Source organism: Ictalurus furcatus, chromosome 5 (assembly GCF_023375685.1).
Source record: "Ictalurus furcatus strain D&B chromosome 5, Billie_1.0, whole genome shotgun sequence".
In the NCBI taxonomy this organism is placed as follows: domain Eukaryota; kingdom Metazoa; phylum Chordata; class Actinopteri; order Siluriformes; family Ictaluridae; genus Ictalurus; species Ictalurus furcatus.
The window spans coordinates 16,918,762-16,942,869 of record NC_071259.1 but is presented as its reverse complement, the minus strand read 5'-3'; the positions used below and the strand labels follow the sequence as shown (position 1 = coordinate 16,942,869).

Sequence of the window (24,108 nt, the reverse complement as noted above, 5' to 3'; positions counted from 1 at the left end):
AACCACAGCCCAGATACGCTGCAAAGCTAGGCTTTATGGAAAAGTAGCAAGAAGAAATGCGTTTTTGAAAGCCACATGAAACCTGTAAATGTTGGTAAAAGTTTTTTTTTTTTGTTTAATTAACCTTGAGCACCTTCAAATGTTAGACAAAAAAAAAAAAAAAAAAGTCCAAAGGGTGAATATTTATTCAAGGCACTGTGTGGCTTGGAAATTTTAAGGTGAGAATCTGTGCCATGTGAACAATAAGAAAAGGGCACTGCTACAAATATTCAATTAGTTAGATTATTAAAAATTATATATTTAAATATGGCCTCTTTATGCTCAGTATTTACTATATTATCATTATTTTTACAGGGGGGGGGGGGGACAGTAAAATGACTACATATAAAAGGATTTGTAGTGAGTAGAGCCACAATCAGGAGTGTCAGAATTTTACTATATACTACTCTGGTCCTGCTTCATTCATTGAAGTCTCTTTAACTTCTTAAAACTAGTAGCTAGAGCTTCGGTGGTCAGTTTAACACTAACTGCAAAAGAAAGAACTTTTTTTTTTCCAGTTTCTTTTTTCCCTACCATTTTCTTCTGGGTGATTCAAGTTGGGTGTGACTATATGGTAGAGGTGATATCAAGTCTATGAAATATCAGTCAGAATTAGCCATTTGTATAATCAGCTTCACCCCAACCACAGGAAATAAAGTGACTTCCTCTTTGTGCCTGAGAGTGAACAAAACTGCATCTAGTTAGATATAAAAAAATAAAAAATAATCATAAAAAAGATATTCATTATTTTAGACTAGTGAGTTTATGTATGGTAATATGTCTCACAGCCTCAAGGTTTATTTATGTATTTATTTTAAGAATGAGAAATAGCAGAGTGACTTATAGTGACAAAGTCTTATTACTATAAACAGGAAAAATCCCTACCCTAAAAAGTTAATAAGTTGCTTGCAGCTGTGTAATAATAGGCAGATGAACGAGAAGACAGTAAAGCTCATTTTAATCTATTTGATTAAACCAGATGTGATGTGCGAGTGGTTCTGCACACTGCACTGCCTTTTCTCTGCATGTGCTTAAACTAGCTGGAAGGAGGAAGTAGCAGCGGAGTGCACACAAACCTGATTTCCACAAATGCGGTGCCATTGCAAATTTGTACCAAATACATGAATACACCACACAAAGACTTGCTTTCTACATGCTTTTCTAGCATTCCAAGAAGTGTTCATATTGCTGGAGAGATGCCCTTGTGTATGTGGTCTGACACATCCACACAGTTCTGATCAGGCAGAAAATAGGACTTTTTGTAGTGTTTAGTTATAATTAAAGTGTAGTTAGGGATATACACTGATGAGCCATAAAATAAATAAATAAAAAACACCTGCCTAATATTGGTTTAGGTCCCCCTTGTGCTACTGAAACACCTCTGAAGGTGTGCTGTGGTATCTAGCACCAAGACCTTAACGGCAGGTCCTTTAAGTCCTGAAGGTTGTGAGGTGGGGCCTCCATGGATCGGACTTGTTTGCCCAGCACATCCCACAGGTGCTCGATTGGATCTGATTGAGATCTGGGGAATTTGAAACATGTTCCTCAAACCATTCCGGACCAATTTCTGCACTGTGGCATAGCGCATTATCCTGCTGAAAGAGGCCACCGCCATTAGGGAATACCGTTGCCATAAAGGGGTGTACTTGGTCTGCAACAATGTTTTGGTAGGTGATATGAGTCAAAGTAACATCCACATGAATACCAGGACCCAAGGTTTCCCAGCAGAACATTGCCCAGAGCATCACACTTCCTCCACCAGCTTGCCTTCTTCCCATAGTGCATCCTGGTGACATCTTTTCCCCAGGTAAGCGATGCACACCCACTTTTCCGTCCATATGATGTAAATGAAAAGGAATTCATCAGACCAGGCCACCTTCTTTCATTGCTCCATGGTCCAGTTCTGAACACCTGACAAAACCTGCCCTTCTAGATATCAACTTCAAGAACTGATTGTTCACTTTCTGCTATACATATCCCATGCCTTGACAGGTGCCACCATAACGGGCTAATAAATGTTACTCACTTTACCCGTCAGTGGTTTTAATGCTATGGCTGATCTATCTATGCTCCTTGAATTTGGCATTGGTAAATGTTAATTTAATGACAGATACTCTGCATCAGGTTTTATCACAAGTTGCTAGGGACTTTAAGAATGCAGGCTAACTGTAGGATTCAGGCTTTTTTTTATTCTTTGTACTATACCAACATGGCACTTCTGTCCTGCAGGTTTGTAAGTAGCTTGTATCATATGGTATGGTAAGTTATTCAGGGTGTCTGCAGGTACTTACCCTTTAAAGTCCAAATATTTTTGTGAATGAAGACTTGAAGCCTGAATTTTATGGATTAAAGGCCTTAACGAGCATTACATGTCTTACATACTGTATAGGACTGAACGTGCTTTAAAAGTCTTTGACAGCAGATCTCACACACATGAAATATCATGGAGGTACAATGCACTGCACAAGGCTCTGGTATGCATAAAATATCTAACGAGGAAATTTAGCCATAAGCCAAAAGTGGATAGAGAACAGCAAATGTACTCTCACTGACTAAGCTGGTGTTTGCCAACCAGACTGATGCCCACTGCATGCATACCATGCCACAAACCTTTAAAAAAAAAAAAAAAAAGGGCTGTTTTTATTACACGACTGAACAAATATAAGCACACATGCCCTCAAAGATGACATTTAGCACATTATTAACCTCAGTCACTGTCTCAAATGCAATGTTCTACAAAGTTGAGTCCAAATATTATGTCACGTAAAAATCTAAAGTCACTATTTGCAGCTTTAATAAAATACAGGTATAAAAATACACTGCAAATGTAGACTTTAGCTATACTGTACATTAGAATTGTCTTTTCTCAGAGTTATTATGGGGCTCCTCGATGACATGGCTCAGTTCTTCCTCCTCTTGGTTTGCTATGTGTGGTGAGGAGGTACTGCTGCTATGAAACGTCAAGTATGAATAGACCAGGCCACCAGAAATACTGAGGAAGTGAAGCAGAATTTCAAAAAATAATAATGAAATTATTCTTATCATTATTTGCATTTTTGGGTTAAAAACTGCGTTTTTACCATATATTCAGCCCTACAAAGTTTGGCCAGGAAAATTCATAGTCTCCTCCAACGAACATACCAATGTAGGCTACGGCAACATTCTGCAAGAACAACAAGTAACAAATAAAAATAACAGATAGTATATATACAGTATATAGACCCACAACAGGACAGAAACGACCCAGGCAGAACAGTACAGATCCTTATTAGGAAAGCCACTGTGCAGTCAGCTCATTCCAAAATTGAGCCTGTATTTGAGTCAAACATTTTTCATGTAGACTTTACAAGAATTTCAGCTTTATTAGCCTAAAGCTTAGACCATTCGGTTTCAGTAATGATTAATAATGAGTTGGTGGTGTTTTTGTGCAACAATATTTAGAAACCACAATAACAAATGTTGAAATTTAGTGAATTAAGCAACTAGGTTACAGTTTTGACAAAATATTTACAGTACCACTTCAAGCCAGTAGGAGGCAGCTGCCTACATACTGAAAATCACTGCTGTACTGGGAAATAAATTATGAAATTAATGTAAAAAAACAACACAAAAAAAACACTTGCAAGTACAGGCACACCCCTATGAAATGACTCATGCGCACAAAAACATACATATGCCCAAGGCGGAAAAACCCTAAATCACTTTGCTTGGACACCAGGAAAATGGTGCGGACAGAGCTACAATTGCACCAGGGCCCTGGTTTGAAAAAAAAGGAAATAATTGTGCCACAAAACAATTTTTGTGTTTTGCTTTTATTATGGCATAAAAGTGGCATTAGGGCAGTTACTACTACCACTTTCAAAAGGATACTGATTGATGATTCTTGATGATGATGATGATGATGATGATGATGATGATTATATTTTCACAGTTAAATGAATGAGCAGTTACATAAAACCTTAGCATAATAGCATTAAATAGTAAACCAAATTAACAAAATATAGTTATGATGATGCACAGTTTTAAAATGAAATGGAAAATGTCAAAAGAGGGGTGAGGAAGGGCCATCTAATTAACAATAAAATGTCATTAAAAACCATTAATAAAAACATACATTGGTGAATATGATTAATGTGGAATTTGTATTTTAGAGAAATATCTGTTTTTTATCTAAAAGAAAATCTGCAACAACTGTATCATGGTCAGCTACTTCAACAGTTAGATTATGCAATCATATTATTGGACTGCATTCTGCTTTGTTTGTAATTTGTTTTCGATAAAAGATTCTGACAAACAAATAAACAAATCAACCAACCTTAATGGCACCAATAACTGTAGTGGTTAAGGCACTGTTGTGATGACTGCATAGAACTATAGAGTACATCAAAATGAATCTGGAACAATAAAAGGTCAGAGATATAGGATAAGTTTTATTAAGGCTCAGTGGGGAAAAACTTGAAATGGCTCTCTCTTCATACTTACCCCATAACACAAGACACAAGAAAATAAACAATGAACCCCAGTGATACCCATCCTTTAAAAGCAATGGCCTAAAAGGAAAACATACTGAATTGAATCTATTCATTTTGTGCAGCCACATCACTCTTTCAAAAGATGTATTCAACTCATCATTCATTCACTCATTCAGCTACTTACCTTCTCTAAATCTCCAGTGTAGGCACTTGCTAAAATAGTAGGAATTATGATGATAAATGCATTGTAGAACAAAACGCCGAACTTGCCCAGGCCCTTTTCAAAGCAGAGTAATACATCACCAGAAGTGAAAAAACAAAGTTAATATGTGACAGTTAAATCCAGTGTTTACTGAAAGGGCTGGGCTATACAATAATGACCGGGTTTCGCCAGTTTTCATATTTGCTAGATACACAGACCCAGGGGATATGACATTAATAAAACAAAAAGAAATAAACTTACTGTCTGTACAGTAGGGGTGTTATTCTATTACAGCATACATAACAATAAACCCAAAACATCTCCTGGTGTGGCATGTCATTTCAAAAGTGCTACAAAAATAATCAAATATAATGTAAAAGTAATAGTAACAGATATTGTTGATAAACGGAGTTCAAAATAATAAACTTTACAAGAAATGACTGTCACACTGAAGCAGTAAATACACTATACGGGCAAAAGTATATGGACATTTGACCAATCACATACAGTCGCCTCTGAAAGTACTAAAATGGCAAGGCCAAGATCAGAATTTCAGTTTTCATTTCCTGATTTTTGCATCTAGATATGTTCTGATACACAGCTTCAAAATTAACTGGAAAAAATTACAAAACAGGGGTGGGGAAGGGTCAAGGCTTGAAAAACTTGAGTGGTCTCTCTCTTTATACCTACCCCATAACACAAGAAAAAGCAAATAAAAAAATAACCCCCAGTTATACCCATCCTTTAAAAGCAATGGCCTATAAGGAAATGCTGAATTGAATCTATTCATTTTATGCTACCTCATCTTGGAAAGATGTGTTCAACTCATTCATTCACTCATTCAGTTACTTACCTTCTCTAAATCTCCAGTGTAAGCACTTGCTAAATGTGTGGTTGTTAGTACACCAGTGGTTTCTTTCTTTTTCGGGACATTCCAAATTGATGTACTGGCTATGCCTAATGCTTGTGCAATGGCTTGCATTACTCCCATAGACAGCTCTATGGTCTTCATGTTAGTTTATACTTTTTAATAACAAATACAGTATTTACAGCGAACCCCAGGGTTCAAACCAAGAGTAGACATTCAGAGCTTTTAATTGTTTAAAACAATCTAACAGGGCACAGCTGGGCAACAAGAAACACCCGGAAAACACCTGGAAGAAACACCAGTGACATGTTCCAGTATTTTTGCTCTCTTTAAAAATGGGTGGATCTGGATGTAAATATCAGGAAATGAAAGCAGACATTCTGATCCATCTACCATATGTTTTCAGTATATAGAAAAAGACAAAATAATTTTCCTTGCTGTTCCAATACTTTTGATGGGGACTGTATGTGTTTGCTGATCTCATGCCAAGGCCTGGTGCGCAGTCAGTGTTCCTGTTCATCCCAAAAATGATCAAAGGGGTTGTGGTTAGGTCTCTGTGCAGGACACTCAAATTTCACTCCAACCTTGGCAAATCATGTCTTTATAAACCTTGCTTCATGCACAGATGCATTATCATGCTGGAAAAGGTTTGGGCCTCTTTCATCCAGTGAAGGGTAATCTTAATTCTACAGCATACAAAGACATTCTAGACAATTGTGTATTTCCATCTTTGTAGCAACAGTTTGGAGAAGGCCCACATATGGATGTGAAGGTCAGGTGTCTACATACCCTTTGGCCATATAGTGTACATTAAGGTATATACCTCTACTCCCATTTTCTGCTTTGTGTACACGCCATTGGCAGCTGTGAAGACATCGTTGAGCAGAACAAAAACATATCCCTCTGTATCAAAAGCCAGGTCAGAACTACATCAAATGACACAAATATGAAAAATCAATTGTTTGTTATGCTTTGAAGTCTGAATTATTTTACTCCTCCTAACCTCCAGGGGCTGTGAGAATCACCTGGATACCTCTTGTGCATGTGCACATGCTGAAACCATCAACAAAGACACAAATTAATCACAGTATTTGATCAGTTGATGTAGTATTTGATAGAAAGACCATTGTCATACAACCATTGTTCCATTTTTCATCTCACTTTGTGCATGTCAGACCTCATGTGCACCTTGAAGCTATCTGCATAACAGCTTGTGACTACGGCTTGTGTCTACAGCTTGTGACTACAGGTCCTCCAGAAAACCCTGGTTTTTGACCCGAATTCATGTCTCCTACTTTTGTTAACCAATCATTTGACTTTGCAGCATTCCATGTGTAACGGGTATGGAAAATATTTAATAAATTTAACGTGTAAAATTACACAAAAAGGAGATGTGTACCTGGTGTGGCTGTCTGTTTGTCTAAGTATTTTTCCTTTTAATTGTCATGTCGTCATTGATTTGTGTAATTTCCTGTTTTGGCTCCTCCTCTTCCCTTTCGTGTTATGGTTGAATGGGAGAGGTAGGTTTGGTTTTGAGTTCTCAGTAATCTTGTTTCATCTTTATTTAAATCATTTATATACTTGTATACCCATTTTAGTTTGTGTGTATAATGTTATTTTATTTATCTGTGTGATTATTTTTGTTGTTTTACCCTTCTTTTTGAGTGATTTTTTTGTATTTTGTTTCAACATGTGCTCTGCCCTTTCGTGTTATGGTTGAATGGGAGAGAATAAACAAAGAGTCGACCCAGTTGCTGTCCGCCTACATTTTTCCTGGATTAAATAAAACACACAACGCAGACTACAACCAGTTACACATGTTGGGGAACTTGCTGAGCCAGTACAGGCTCTACAGTGCTAGTTGGACAAATCATTAGATTAGTCATTACATCACCTGTTTACCTGTCATGGGGAAAATGCGAGGAACGCCATGTCTAAACACAGACAGATCCACTGAGTGAAAGATGCTTTGGCCTACAGACAGCCTGCACACCCAGCCCCATTCTACAAGGAGAGTGTCCTCCTTACAGTAATTAATTACCACAAATAATTACGAATATGTCTAAGTAAACACATCCCATCAGTCCTAAGGTGGACTGGTTCCTCATGTGCTATGGCATATGTTATCCCAGTAATTCTCACCACGACTGGCAGTTAAGAGGGGTGAAAGAGACACATAATGTATGTAACTATGTTTTCATTAAGGACTAGTGACAACCCAGCAGGAGAAACTATATATAAGAATATTCCAGGGAAAGATGGCCGTATGACAATGGTATTTCTATTAAATACTATGGCATGCAGTTACTTTGTGACTTTGATAAATGTCTTGGCACTTTGTGACTTTGTCGAAGTTCTCAGCTGAGTTTTTACATCATTGTTGTCTGCAGTCTGTGGACCTGTGAATATGTTCTGCTAGCATGTGTGAGTGGTTCTACTTAGCCATGCTGCACTCTCCACCACTGAGCTTTCAAAGTTAGATGGACTCTGCTAACATGCACGTAGGGGCCAAAAGTTGGGTTTCCCCTCCATTCCTCTTTATCCTCACCAAGTGGGGTCACACTTGATGTTTAGGCTCAGAGTCACAGCAATAGGTTACCCAGGCGATTTTCACTGTCCCTGGTGGTTGTCAGTTGGTTATAGAAACACAGGTACATACAGAAGTAGCTATCTTTGCTGATGTATCTCTGAAATATTTAGTACAGTGAATGGGGTACTGTACCTTGCAGCAATCAATGCGCCAAACACAATGGCGATCACACTGCAAGCCAGCTGAGGTGAAAAGGATTTTCTGTAAGATCAGTTTTGACTGTTATAAGCAGCATGCTTAAACAAAAGATTCCGAGACTTTATATGTAATAATTGTAGCGTTCTTTTGTAGTGGGTAAGCATGTGCCAATATATGATGGTGTTCTTAATTATATATAAAATGAAATTATTATATTTTATTATACTTCTTTTATTATATTATATTATATTATATGTGTATTTATGACACATACCTCAATATTTTCGCTTCCATGATCATTGTCAGTAGAATAGTGAATTTTCGGAGCACAGTAAACATGGGTAAGCTGAACAACACAAAGGTGAGTAAAAATCACTGCTAAATCAAAATATATTGTTGACTACAGTGAAGTGTTTAAGGGAAAAATACAGTAACATTTTACATGGAGAGTGAATCTGTAACAAATTATCAAGATGAATGCAGACTATTGTGTCTCTTTAAATGACCCAATGGAAATTCATTGAAACTCACAACTTAGAACATGGCACCTTTTTTTTTTAAACCCACCCATTATTCAAGTGATCAAAAATACTGGAACATGTGAGTGACAGATGTTTCTTGTTGCCTAAGTGGACTGATTGTTTAAACAATGAATAGCTCTGAATATCTATTCTTGGTTTGAGCCCTGGGCTTCACCTGTGAAGACTGCATGTGTTATTAAAAAGAATAAAAATGAAAATAAAGACCAGAGAGCTGTAGAAATGCAAGCCACTTTGAAGCTGAGAAAAGAGGGACTTGATGATAGTCATTGCACAAGAAATGGGCATAGCCAATTTGGAATGTCCTGAAAAAGAAAGAAACCACTGATGTACTAACAACCAGACATTAAACATGTCGGCCAAGGAAAACTGTTGCGAGAGCTGTGAAGAAAAATCGAAAAACCAAGAGTCAGAGACATCAACAACAACCACCACAGGGCAAGGGTGAAAGTATCACAATCCACCGTTCAAAGAAGACTTCGAGAGGAGAAACATAGACGCAAACCACTCATCAGCAGTAAGAATCAGAAAGCCAGATTGGAATTGGCAAAGAAATACAGAGATGAGCCACAAAAGTTCTGAAACCAAGATTAATCTCTAGCAAAGTGATAGAAAGACCAAAGTGTGGAGAAAGAAAGGATCTGCTCATGATACAAAACATATGAGCTCATCGCTCAAGCGTAATGGAGGTAGTGTCATGGCTTGGGCTTGCATGGATGCTTCTGGTACAGGCTCACTAATCTTTATGGATGATATAACTTATGATGGTAGCAGCAGAATGAATTCAGAAGAAACATTCGGTCTGCCAATTTACAGAGAAAACTATCCAATCTAATTTGGAGAAACTTCATCGTGCAGCAAGACAATGACCCAAAACATACTGCCAACACAACAAAGAACTTCATCAGGGCAAGAAAATGGAAGATTTTAGACTGGCCAAGTCAATCACCAGACCTTAACCCAACTGAGCATGCATTTCACACCAAAAACAACCAACAGCTGAAAGAAACTGCAGAACAAGCCTGGAAAAGCATCGCAAAAGAAGAATGTAACAGTATAGTCAGTAGGTTGTTGGCTTGATGCAGTTATTGGCAGCAAGGGATATGCAACCACATTTTAAATGTTATGTACTTTAAGATTATCTCTTCCAATACTTTTGCTCACCTAAAAATTGGGTGGTATGCCATCAAAGTTGCCATGTTCTAACAAGATGTAATATCAGGAGGTGAAAACTGAAATGTATTAATACTATATTATATATATATATATATATATATATATATATATATATATATATATATATATATATATATATATATATATATATATATATATATATACACACATACATATATACACACACACACACACACATATATATATATATATATATATACACACACACACACACACACACACACACATACATTTTACATATACACATCTATAATACAATGAAGTTTGCTAATGATTTATTCTCAAAACATTAAATATGAAAAATATACCTTAACTTCTTTGTGCTTCCCAGACCTGTTATGTGATTGCCGACATAGAGTAATGGCAAAGGAAAGATCTGGGAAGATTGTTATGATATAACATTAGAATAATATCAGTCATCATTGAGAGACACATTTTATATTACAATTAAAGCAAGAATACTTATAAAGATATTGGGGAAGTGACCCAATTGAATCAATTTTTAAAATTTTAATAACTTTTGTTACATATCTAGAAAAGAACACTTATCAAGAAAACAGTCTGCAATGGATCTTTGTGTCCCAAATAAGCACATGTTTTTCAATAATTCATATTTTACCAACTGAATATGTAACAGTTTATTTTTTTCTTTCATATATTAATATATGAAGAATATTAATATTTCACATCCATCCATTTTCCATCCCGCTTATCCTACACAGGGTCGTGGGGGAGCCTGGAGCCTATCACAGGGAACTTAGGGCACACGGCAGGGGACACCCTGGACAGGGTGCCAAGCAATCGCAGGGAACAATCGCACACACACCCACTCACACACCCATTCACACACTATGGATAATTTAGAGATGCCAATCAGCCTACAACGCATGTCTTTGGACTGGGGAAGGAAGTCGGAGCACCCAGAAGAATCTCCCGAAGCACGGGGAGAACATGCAACTCTGCGCACACGGAGGCGGGATTTGAACCCCCAACCCTGGAGGAGTGAGGCACGCATGCTAACCACTAAACCACTGTAATATTTCATATTTCTTAATATTATTATAACTACTTACCACAGTGCTATATATCTAATATGATTGGTCAGGATGCGTTGATAGGGGCGCACGGTGGCTTACTGGTTATCACGTTCGCCTCACACCTCCAGGGTTGGGGGTTCGAGTCCCACCGTGCTGCGGGGTTTCCTCCGGGTACTCCGGTTTCCTCCCCCAGTCCAAAGACATGCATGGAATAGTATGAATGGGTGTGTGTGAATGTGTAAGTGATTGTGCCCTGCGATGGATTGGCACCCTGTACCCCGCCTTATGCCTCATGCTCCCTGGGATAGGCTCCAGGTTTCCCCGTGACCCTGAAAAGGATAAAGCGGTATAGAAGATGGATGGATGGAGGATGTGTTGATTAATTTTCTATATAATTTTCTATAAAACCCTTTGGGCCATGCTGTTATTGAAAAATAATACATTTTGCTGATATAAACTTTGTTGCTGACCCATCATTTTTTTATTCCTTACATGTTATATACAGTCCCCTCAGAAAGTATTGGAATGGCAAGGCCAGTTATTTGTCTTTTGCTATACATGTTAAGACATTTGGGTTTGAGATAATAAAAAAAATGATATAGTAGATGATAAATCAAAGTAAATTATGCTTTACTTTCCTCATATATACATATCTAGACATGTTAAATAACTTAGAACATGGCACCCTTGGTGGCAGACCACTCAATTTTTGGTTAGCAAAAGTATTGGAAATAACACTTAATAAGCTCACAGTAAATAATACTTAATATTTATTTGCATATCCCTTGCTTGCAATATCTGCATCAAACAAATGACCCACTGACAAATTGTCTCATTCTAGTTTTGTATCGCTTTTCCAGGCTTGTACTGTAGCTTCTTTCAGTTGTTGTTTGTTTTGTGGGTTTTCTCCCTTCAGTCTCTGCTCAGTTGGGTTAAGGTCTGGTGATTGACTTGGCCAGTCTAAAACCTTCCTCTTTCCCCCCGATGAAGTCCTTTGTTGTGTTGGCAGTGTGTTTTGGATCACTGAATTGCTGAATGATGAAGTTCCCCCAATTAGATTGGATGCATTTCTCTGTAAATTGGCAGACAAAATGTTTCTGTAGACTACAGAATTCATTCTGCTGCTACCATCATGACAAATTTTGTGGCTCATCTCTGTATTTTTTTGCAAATTCCAATCTGCCTTCTCATTGTTACTGCTGATGAGTGGTATGACCTCTATATTTCTGCTCTCAAAGCCTTCTTCAAAAGGTGTCTTGTGATACCTTCACCCCTGCTTCAACCCGAAGGTTGTTGGTGATGTCACTAACTGTTGTTTTGGGATTTTTCTTCACATTTTCTTCACAATATTTGTCATCAGCTGCTGTTGTATTCCTTGGCCAACCTGTTGGATGTCTGGTTGTTAATACACCAATGGTTTCTTTCTTTTTCAGGACATTCCAAATAATTGTATTCACTATGCCCAATGTTTATACAGTGACTCTGGTCAATTTTCCCTCATTTATCAGCTTCTCTGGTCTTCATGTTTAAACAACAAATGCAGTCTTCACAGGAGACACACAGGGCTCAAACCAATAGTAGACATTCAGAGATATTAATTGTTTAATATTGGTGAGGGTGATATCATTGGGTCACTGGCCTGATGCAGATATTGCAAGCAAGGTATATGCAATCAAATATAAGTGTTATTTACTGTGAGCTTATTAAGCTTATTAATCATTCTAAGAGGGCACACCTGTGCAATAAGAAACACCCATCAGACACATGTTCCAATATTTTGGATCACTTGAAAAAATGAGTGGGTTAAAACAAAAAGGTGCCATGTTCCAGGGTGATCAATATATATTAGATGTATGTTGGTATCAAAAGGGCTGGTTTGTGCATTTCATTGTCTGCTAACTCAGAAGAATATTAATACTCATCTGAATTTTGCCAAAATACACCTTGATGATCCTCAAACCTTTTAGGAGAATGTTCTGTGGACTGATGAGTTGAAAGTGGAACTATTTGGAAGCCAGGGGTCTCGTTACATCTGGCATAAATCAACCACAGAATTGCACAAAAAGAACATCATACCTACGGTCAAGCATGGTGATGGAAGTGTGATGGTGTGGGGATGCTTGCTGCTTCAGGGCCTGGGCAGCTTGCAATAAGTGAGGGAAACATGAATTCTGCTCTCTACCAGAAAATCCTAAAGGAGAATGTCCAGTCCTTTCAAAACCCTCCAATGTGGCTGAACTAAAGTGGGCCAAAATTCCACCACTGTGCTGTGAAAGACTGATCTCCAGTTATCGGAAGCGTTTGGTTGCAGTTATTGCTGCTAAAGGTGGCACAACCAGGTTTTAAGTTTAAGGGGCAAATAGTTTTTCCACATAAGTGATAGGTGTCAGATAACTTTTTTTTGCTTCAATTTAAATATATAAATAAATAAATAAATAAATAAATGTGTTGTGTGTTTACTCAGGTTGCCTTTATTTTATGTTGTATTTCGTTTCACGATCTACAACTATTTAGTATGAGATATACACAAAAACAGAAGAAAATACTTTTTCACAGCACTGTATAGCTTATATCAACTTTGTTAATAGGCTTTTACATAAAAATGGATAGACCATTAATCTTATTATATTTTCTAGTTGAAGAAGTTTCTGATGTTCCAATTTACTATAGTCCTTCCCAGATTTATCAGTTTTTGTTGAAATGTTTAAATGTAATACTTTTAATTTAAACTCCTTGCAAATACATCATATATAATTTTTAACTGTTCACTAAGTTTAGTCACAAATTGGGAGTGTCCATCATAAAATAATGTTTCGTGGTCATGTTTAGAAACATTGGTGCACACTGGGCTGTACAAGATCACTTATAAGTGAAACAAATCATCAGTAATACGCGTGTTCTTTTTATAAGATATGTGGGCTTAATTGGGTCACTTCACAACTTTTACATTTTTTACATTACCTTTCTGTGTAAGCTCCTGTCAAAGTCCTGAAAAGAGACTGCTTTGCACATTTTGGCCAAATAAAGAATGACAATTGTGCATGCCATCTGAGAGGAGAAAAAAAAAAAAAGGTAAAAGACTGTGATACTTTTAAAAGTCTACAGAAACAAAATGGTAATTCAAACTAACCTGTCCAATTCCAAGGAAGGTGTACGAGGGAAACCTGGATAAAGACAACACATTTAATATTTATGCTACAAATGTATTATAGACTTGCACTTTCAGAAGAATTATTTAATATAAGTATTCAACACTGTGTAAGGTAAAGACCTCCACCTTCGTGTTCTACATGATTTTGGGCAGAACCCCGAACATCATCTTGCCATCTTTATGAGTGTGGTTTTGAGTTTTATTTTCTATATTTGTCTTTCCTGTACTAATAATTTTCAAACAGACTGTGCCAGTGCAAACTTATGTACAGTCAGGTGAGAAAATAAGTACACTCCATGGAAATTGTTGGCTTTTTTGACATATTTGGACAAGCAAACATTTGAACATCTTTGAAACAGTGACTATTAATAAAGTTGATATACATGAACAAAACCACAAGGAAAATTAGCTTTTTCAATCATTTATTCAACAGAAATATCAATAGATGTGATAATCTTCTGTAGAAAAAGTAAGTACACTCTTGGTGTCAGAAGCTAGTATTGCCCCCTTTAGCAGAAATAACTTCTTGTAGGCGTTTTGCACAATTCTCCACCAGTCTCTGACATCAGCTTGCTGGAATTTTTGAACACTCTTCCATGCAATATTCTTTCAGTTGCAAGATGTTTGAGGGTTTTCTTGCATGTGCTGCCCGTTTCAAATCCCCCCACAACATTTCAATGGGATTCAAATCCGGGCTTTGACTAGGCCATTCCATTAACCTCCATTTCTTCTTTTTGAGCAATTCCTTGATGGATTTGCTAGTGTGCTAAGGATCATTATCCTGTTGAACAGTCCACTTTTGGTTCAACTTTAACTTTTGTACAGATGGCCTCACTTTATCTTCAAGCACTCTTTGATATGATGCAGAATTCATAGTTGAATCAGTGAATGCAATCTGTCCAGTCCCTGAGGGAGCAAAGCAGCCCCAAACCATAACATTTCCACCACAGTGCTTCACAGTTGGTATGACATGCTTCTCCTGAAAAGCTCCTGAAAAGTCCTTGCTCTGTGTCAAACATGTCTGCTGTTACTGTGGCCAAACAACTCTTTCTTTGATTCGTCTGTCCAGATTACATTATTACAAAAGGACTGGTGTCTGCCTATATGCTCACTGGCAAACTGTAGTCTTACAAAGGCTTTTTCCTGGCATGCCTCCCATGCAGGTCAAATTTCTGCAATTTCTTTCTGATTGTAGAAGGATGCACATTGACACCAACAGTTGCAAGACTTACTAGTAGATCCTTTTGGGGTTCTTGGAGACTTCTTTTTGCATCAGACGAACTGCTCTTGGTCTGAATTTGCTGGGACGGCCAGTCCTAGACAAATTGACAGTAGTTTGAAATCTCCGCCATTTGTAGATGATTTTCCTTACAGTGGAATGATGTATTTCAAATAATTTGGAGATCTTTTTAAATCCCTTGCCAAATTTATATGCATCCACAACCTTTTTTCTGAAGGCCTTACAGAACTCTAGATCGTGGCATGATGACATCACACACCTCAATAACAAAGTGAACACCAGACACTAGATATGAGAGGGGTATAAATAAGATTGGTTTCACCTGCACTCCCTAAGCAGGGTCTAATCACTGCCACCCAATCTTGATCACCTGATTCTAATTTTATGGATTTGAAGGCATGATAAATGTAGGGGTGTACTTACCTTTTCCATGTGACTGATCTGTTTTTCTTTTTTTGTTGTTAAATTGCAAAAATTACTACAAAATGTACATTTTATGTGTCATTTGATAGAGTATCATCTTTATTAAGAGGCATGGCTTGTCCAAATATGTCAAAAAAGCCAACAATTTCCATGGGCTGTATTATTTTTTCACGACTATATGTGCAGCAGTAGAACACAGAGTGGCTTAATGAACTAATGAACTTAAATGAATAAATAAAATTATATTTTATATATATATATTAGTTCCCATGAATATAGATATAGTTTTGGGGATAGAAATGGCAATGGCTGCATAACTAGTGAGTATATAAGCATCAGATTGTGTTCTTTACGTTTAGCTATAGATTGCATATGACTTTAAAAAAAATAACAGTTCATTAATTGCTTGTTAGCTATATTCATTCTAATCTCAACCTTAACTGAAAAACAGGGAGGGGGTTACTCTAACTTTTTCTATCATTTTCAGTTAGGCAGTTTTCCATATACATGTTGCTGTAATTATTGATACTATTAAAACATTTTATTCTTCTAATTTACATATTTGACAGACCTTACTTATGTTCATCATGTCACATTAAAATGAATATGCAAATAATTCGTCTTTTTTTTGGCTGCAAAAACCTCTCAAGCAGAACAACCATCTTGTGGGACAGGCTATTTATTGTGTAGGTTATTATTATCATTATCATCATCATCATCATTTTTTATTTTAAATTTTTTACATAAAATACATGCAATGATGGAACCAAACAATGATGTCTATTATGTGGGGCATCTTGAAAATTGGCAACTATGTCATAACCAGTAAGTTAAGGGAAAGGTATGTCACCATATTATGAGATTCTTTTATTAGAATAAGTAGGCTATTTAAAAGTACACTTGTTAGCTACCAGCTAATAAAGTGTCTTTATTTATTTATTTTTAAATAGTGTAATACGCCTCATAACTTGTGATGAATAACAATTGTTTCAACACATAACTGCACTCAAGTAGATAACTGTCTAAAATGTTTTAATCTGATTTCCCACATACAGTGGTTAAGGTGTTATTGACATTTTCCTTGGCATTTCCTTTTAATGTATTTAACATATTTACATAAACACAAAATCGTATACAATGATTTACATGTGCTCTTTAAGGACATGAGAAAAATGCTTATCCATATCAGTATTAATAAAATAATAAAAAAGAAGTGTTAAATGTTCATGTTAAAACGCCACAGAGAAGACAAAACAGTTCTCAGTCCCTGTGTTCATCCTGCTGAGAATATATTGTAAGTCTGTAATGGCTACCACAGTCTGCTCAGAACTTATTCTCAAGACGAATATCGAAACACAACCTTGAACTCTAAAGTAGTCGATACATAAAAGAATAGCTTTATATTATGGACAATGCAGCATCCTGGATAGTGTAGGGCTCCGTCATGGTTTCAGCAATGCGGAAGTGACGAACGCGTCTCGGACACATGCAGAACTTACCTATAGGCTGTTAAAACTGTCTTGTTGACGACCACTATAAGAAAAGAACTGACTGCGTACAAAGCAGCGGAGAAGAGCTTCATGAACTGCCCGTGACTTGGAACAGGATTACACAGCGAAGAAGTAGGCGAAGTAAAAGAAGAGCTTCTTCTTGACATTTTGCCTTCATTGGTCTGACTGCTATCCGAACTTGTCACACAAGCTGTACCCTGTTAAAAATGCAGACAGGCGACAGTTGTACATTTCTGGTAAATGTAAAATATCGCGATAACTCAGTTCTCACGGTGTTAGGATTACTTTTGCAGTGCAGGTGTGAACGCTTGTGGGCTGATGACGTCATTATATACAAACATGCGTGAGGTGGCCAGGTCGCTTTACTGCTAACCTATATCTACGTTCCCAGGGTCCTGTGTTCCCCAGCCTTTCATGGTAAATAATAAACACATGAAAAAGGGTCCTGTGTTCAGCGGATTTATATGGCACATAATGAACACATGACAACGGGTCCTATATTCCCCAGCACTATATAGTATATAATGGGCACCTGAAAAACATGTCCCAGCTCTGTATTCGCTTAATATGACATGGGTTATTGTGGGAACTCGTCAAAGGGGGTTTTTGTTCCCCAGCACTGCTGTATGGCTCTCAATATAATAGACTTGAGGGAACCAAAAAAATGGTTGGAGTCATCCATCCATTTACTGTACCGCTTATCCTACGCAGGGTCGCAGGGAGCCTGGAGCCTATCCCAGAGGACTCGGGGCACGAGACACCCTGGACGGGGTGCCAACCCATTGTAGGGCACAATTGCATCGCATTTACACACTATGGACAATTTGGAAATGCCAAGCAGCCTATAATGCATGTCTTTGAACTGAAAGCATGGGGAGAAGATGTCATGTGTTCATTATGTGCCATATAAATCTGGGAAACATAGGACCCTGGGAACATAGGAATGACCCCTACTGCTACCCCTCTGTGCTAGTAAAATGAATGATCGCATAATATGAATGACAAAAATAATGACGTGTACTGCATTTTCCTCTATTACATTCTCTGCTTCTGAGGATGGTCCTATGAGGATACCCTAAAGATTGCACTTATCTTATAAGAACTGCCACCGCACTAATACAACTACAATGCTCATACTGAACATTCTTAGAACACACTTGGTACAATTTGGTTTTATAATATACATTTGTGGAACAGATATTATTTATGATCCCACTATCCGGTGACACCCAGAAGACGATGGGGTCCCTTTTGAGTCTGGAAGGATTTTTCCTTATGTCACCTCATGGAGATTTTCCTTGCCACTGTCACCACTGGATAGTTCATTAGGGATCTAAATCTACAGAACATCTGGATTTCTGTAAATGATCATGTCTACTGTAAAAGTCCTATACAAATTTTTTGTTTACTTCATTTTATGTAGCATCCAGAGGAGTGTAAACAAAGTAAGAGTTTCATTGTGTAGGCCCACAGCATGTATGACAGTAAATTTCTTGAATTTTGAATGAACAAACAGAGCACTTGCCAAACATACTGTTTAAAGCTGCCGAATGTAAGATTTCGGAATTTCATCCTCTCTGGAAAAATACTACTGCTTAGGGAAGAACATTTTGTAGTGTGGGTTGAGATATACCATGTCTCCACTGCACTGATTAATCAGAAGCCTGCATACAATCCAATGAGAATTCAGGGCTCTGTCCCAAGCTGCATTCAATGTACTACATAGTGTGTATTGGTATAGTATGTAGTACAGTAGTGTACGGTTTTGGACATGGCATCAACAATACCTGCTGTCTCACCGTGTGGTACTGCACAGTATCTCACCATAAGATCTTACAGCGAATTGTGGGAACAGCCGAAAACATCGTCGGGTCTCTCTACCCATCATCAATGTCTCTTACAACAACTACTGCATTGATAAAGCCACTAGTATTGCAAATGAGCCCTCAGATCCCTCTCATGGACTCGTCACTCTCCTGCCATCTGCCAGAAGGTACAAGAGCCTTCATGCCACCATCAGCAGACTCTGAAACAGTTTCTTCCCCGAGGCAGTCAGATTACTCAACCCCCTCTGCCTCCCAACACTCACCTGGGCTAGTCAAATACCTACCCCAATATGACTAAAAACCACTGCACACCTGCACCTTACAAAGCTGCATCAGTCACTTTTTATTTATAGAACTCATTTTGCTACCAATACTGCTGCTTTACTTATTGCTCCTACAATACTTAATAGTTCATAGTTAAAGCCCATGTTCTATGTATTTATTGTCCTTTGAATTTACTATCCTGTGTATTTACTGTCCTGTTCTCATCTCACACTGTTGAGTATTTGCACTTTATTTTGTCTTGCATACTGTTGTGTTGCACCATGGTCCTGGATAAATGACATTTAATTCCAATATATACAAACTATGTAGCGGAATGACAATAAAACCTACTTACCTTGACTTGAAACAGACAGCCCAAACCATAGGATACTTATCTCTTGCTGTACTTGTCATACCCTAAGTATTACAGAACGTGTTTTTGAGGCTCCATGTGTTTTTGAGGCCTTGCAGCTTAGGAAAAGCTTCTCATTGTTGTCTTTGTGTTAAGCCAAAATGGAAATTTGCGGGTGAGTCTTTGACCATAATTCTTTTGGGTGTTATGATGTAGGCTGTATCTGAGTCGATATATGAAATTTTCTGCGAATTAAAACAGCTTTGACTCTGAATTACTGTGAAATCCAGGCCACTGGAGCTGCTTTTTAAGTACTGTAAGACTGAAATGGTGCAAGCTGCCACTAGGTGGAAGGCTAACACCACTACCAAATACACTCATTCTCATGAGTGGCTTGTTAATGGGAGGGAGTGTATGGAAGTGTACTGCATGGAAATTTAAAATATCCAACTCAAACGTACTTTTTTTCTCAAATTTAATAAATTACATTTGCCATGTAGTACACTAGTAAATAACTTACATTTACACAGACACTTGGGAAAATAAAACGCAGTCCAAATGGCATAAGACAATTTGTTTTAAGTGATTATACATGTATAGTGTAAAATTAATCATCGAATAATTTTTTATGTTACAAGCTATGCATTTGTACTTCATAATGAAGCACTGACCAAGTCCAACCTGCTAGAGCAGAGGTCGGAAACCTTTTCGACATATTTTTTATGTTTTTATATATGTCTTCTTATTATTATAGTTATCATCTTTACAATTATGCAATAATTGTAAAAAGTGGTAATGTAATGCCATTTGACATTTTGCTTGTGCTTGACCTAACAGCCTGCACTTCACCTAATAGGCCTGTAGGTAGCACTTGGACGATATTTAACCAATAATGGTAGTTTCATCAAATGGTAAATCAATACAAGATGCAGTAAGTAACTAAGAGTAAATTAACACTACTTACCATTAATGCGACTTTCAAATATGCAAATTCATCTGTCTGTTCGGACTGGAAAGAACGATACTCGTCTTTTTTTTCTTTTAGCCATTTCACCTTTGTTAAAAAATGAAAACAGACTGGCTATCCCACATAATTTTTTCTGGCCCAGCTCCAGTAAACACAACCAATTCTCCCTCGGCCCACATACTGCAAAGAATGACGGCTCATGGACGGCCAAGATTCGGTATACAACCAAGGGCTATAAGTAGCCCAAATGCCAGCCCATTAAAAACCCATACATGGCCCAATGCTGGGCCAGAAACCCCAGCTCAGTGGTTAAGACATTGGCCTATTGCTCTGAAGGTCATGAGTTCAGATCCCAGTACTGCCAATGGAAAAATATTCAGAAAATGTTTTAAAATGGAAACACAGGAAATTAGAGACTTGTGATGCAGATTATGAACCCTGGTGCATTATTTTATTGTTGATTCCAAAAAAAAACTTTGGTTTGAAACCAAAACCTTTTTTATTAGCTGTAATGATGCCTTTGAATACACAACATCACATACATCCATCATAATCTTTCAAGACATCCTTAAAACAAACAAACAAACAAAAACAAAAACAAATAAGCAAAAAATAACTCCGACATCCTTTTCTAAACAACATTGTTTAGAAAAATCATCACTGGCTTTTCTGTTTTGGGGCATGCTTATTCATTTTCCTCATCCCCTTTTTCACCTTTTTCTCTAGCTTAGGATCAAGGCAGAATCTCTTCTTTCCCACATGCAAGCTGAAAATGAAAGAAAGTAGAATTAAATCAAGCTGTATCAAAATCAATTGTAAAAAAAAGAGAGATGTTTAAAATGCTTGAAAATGTTTAGGATTTCCTTCCAAATTAGACAAGCTTGTCCACTTACATCAGCGCTTTAACTTCACACGGTCCAGCATCTGACTGAAGGTCATATTTCTCAGCATTTTTTATTTTGATCCAGCTAATCTTATCCCTAGTGCTTAAGCAGCAGTTTGGGATGAGTCCTGCTGGAAAACAATATCACATATTTTACATTCCAGTACCATATATGACCAACTACAGGTTTTTTATTTTGTTTTTTGAAAACAGTAATTAGCATAACACAGTAACTTTGGTAGGAATACAGTATATCTCAATGGTTACTTTGGCATGTATAACGGAATTTATAATAATAACATTAATAAAACTAATAACATAATGCAGATACATTTTATGGGGCAAACATCTGGTGGTAAAAGTGGCCATGTTGCATGTACATGAAATTATAATTACAGTGTAAGTCAGTTGGACTATTAAATTCCTTTATATTGTTCATACATGACACACCTGAGCAAGGCATGTCAGAGAAAAACTGCACAACATGAAGTGAAATACACTGAATACTGGACTGTACATATCTCTGCATAACATAAAACTGTACAAATACAAAATAGATTTGCAACAGTGATTGAATTTGAATTTGGGTTTAAAACATGGACTCCCTACATGAATACCCTCAGACCCTATCTCACTGAACAAGCTACACAGCTACTAGTCCAGGCTCTTGTTATCTCAAAACTGGACTACTGCAACTCACTACTCTCAGGCCTCCCAGCCAGCTCCATCAAACCCCTTCAAATGATTCAGAATGCTGCAGCACACCTCGTCTTCAACCAGCCCAAATGCCACACCCGTCTTCATCTCCCTCCACTGGCTTCCTGTAGCTGCCCGTATCAAATTCAAGGCCTTGATACTCATGTACAAGACCTTGTTTGGAACAGCACCCTCCTACCTCAACACTCTCCTTGAGGCTTACGTTCTCTCACACAATCTGCAATCGGTTAACGACTGAGGCTTAGTAGTCACTACTCAGCCTGGCTCAAGGTCCCTTTCCAGAACCTTCAAACTAACTGTTCCTCAGTGGTGGAATGAACTTCCAACCTCAATCTGGACCACAGAATCTGTTACTATTTTAAAAAAACAGCTAAAGACCCACCTCTTCCATGAGCACTTAACTAACCCCTAAAATGCCAACCCTACATTATTTAAAAAATAAACAAATAAACAAAAAAACTTACTCTGACTCATACACCTCTACTCTGCGCACTTTGCTTCTCTAGAACTCAATTATAAATCTTGTATAGTAGCACTACTTGTATTGTTCTCCACTTGATATATCGCTTTGCTTGTATTTCCTCATTTGTAAGTCGCTTTGGATAAAAGCGTCTGCTAAATGAATAAATGTAAATGTAAATGAATAGAGAGCACAGGATACTATGTACACTGCAAAACACAAAGATTATATGAACTGAATATTACAGGCTGTGGCTTGTTAGTCGCAGATGATTATTAGCTTTTATCCACTGGACATTGCATTTTTGTGAACCCATTTCTCTACTACTAATAATAATAATAGTTGCTGTTGTTTTTGTTGTTCTTCTTCTTCCAATAACTTTGATTAACTTTGCCTTATTTATAATTCACTTTGAACAAATGCATCTGTCAAACAAATAAATGTAAATGTACAAAGCAGTATTTAAGATTTACTTTTATCTGTCCCAGGGGAGTCTACCTGTGGTCCTGCTCAAACTGAACTACACTAAACCTTGCAGCTGAGTTCAATCCTGTTCTGAATATTGTCCCTTCAGGATCAGAGATGAACACCACTGAATCAGCCTGTTTGGTTATGAATCATAAACAGGGATTAAATCATAAGAACAACGAACAGAGCTGAGCTCTGATAATATAATAATATGATGGATATGTAAATAATAACTGCAATGTTTTGTATATAGATTTGATCATTAAAGCAATATGTCTTCATTTTATTAATTGAAGAATAATATATTTGTTTGTCAAGTTAGGCCATTAAAATAGAAAGAACTTGTTTTGGTTATGTTTACATAATATCTCTGTTGTGGAGTCCATAAAATAACACAGAAACTGAATTGTGCTGTTCCCAAATTTGTGACATTCCCAACTTTTTAATTCCCAATTTAACCTCTGATCAAGACTGATCACAAAGATAAATAAAATATATTTTTTTCTTCCCTTTCAAAAAGATCCCTTACCCTCAGTGGTGATGAAGATGGAGGCACACAGGAAGAGAAGCAACACGGCTGCAGTTCGGAGCTCCATTGAGAGTGAGAGTGAGAGTGAATGTGTGCAGATTAACAGAATTTCACTCTCACGTTGTCTCACAATTTTCATTCCTAGTAACGCCTACTCTCATCTTCTGGCTTGTCTAAACACATTGCACGCAAACTGCAAGTACAAATTAGATGGGTGTTTAACAGACACACACAA

The 24,108-nt window shown here is 37.3% G+C and overlaps 1 protein-coding gene across 2 annotated transcripts; it reads right to left on the bottom strand.

Moving 5' to 3' along the window:
* Nucleotides 1-397: 397 nt before the first annotated feature.
* On the bottom strand, nt 398-24,026 carry slc35d2 (solute carrier family 35 member D2). 2 transcript variants are annotated; one of them, XM_053624934.1, is made up of 15 exons: nt 23,874-24,026; nt 21,710-21,830; nt 20,814-21,582; nt 17,396-17,604; nt 14,213-14,246; nt 14,044-14,130; nt 10,354-10,421; nt 8,584-8,655; nt 8,304-8,372; nt 6,405-6,507; nt 4,696-4,788; nt 4,522-4,589; nt 4,355-4,433; nt 3,120-3,202; nt 398-3,031 (listed from the first exon to the last, which is right to left on the bottom strand). In XM_053624934.1, the coding sequence occupies exons 3-15, from the start codon at nt 20,814-20,816 to the stop codon at nt 2,890-2,892; spliced, it is 1,110 nt and encodes a 369-aa protein (XP_053480909.1). In that variant the 5' UTR covers nt 20,817-21,582; nt 21,710-21,830; nt 23,874-24,026; the 3' UTR covers nt 398-2,889. The 2 variants fall into 2 exon arrangements, with proteins under 2 accessions (XP_053480909.1, XP_053480910.1); XM_053624935.1 differs by having other exon boundaries at nt 21,710-21,827; nt 23,874-24,025.
* Between the last annotated feature and the right edge of the window lie 82 nt (nt 24,027-24,108).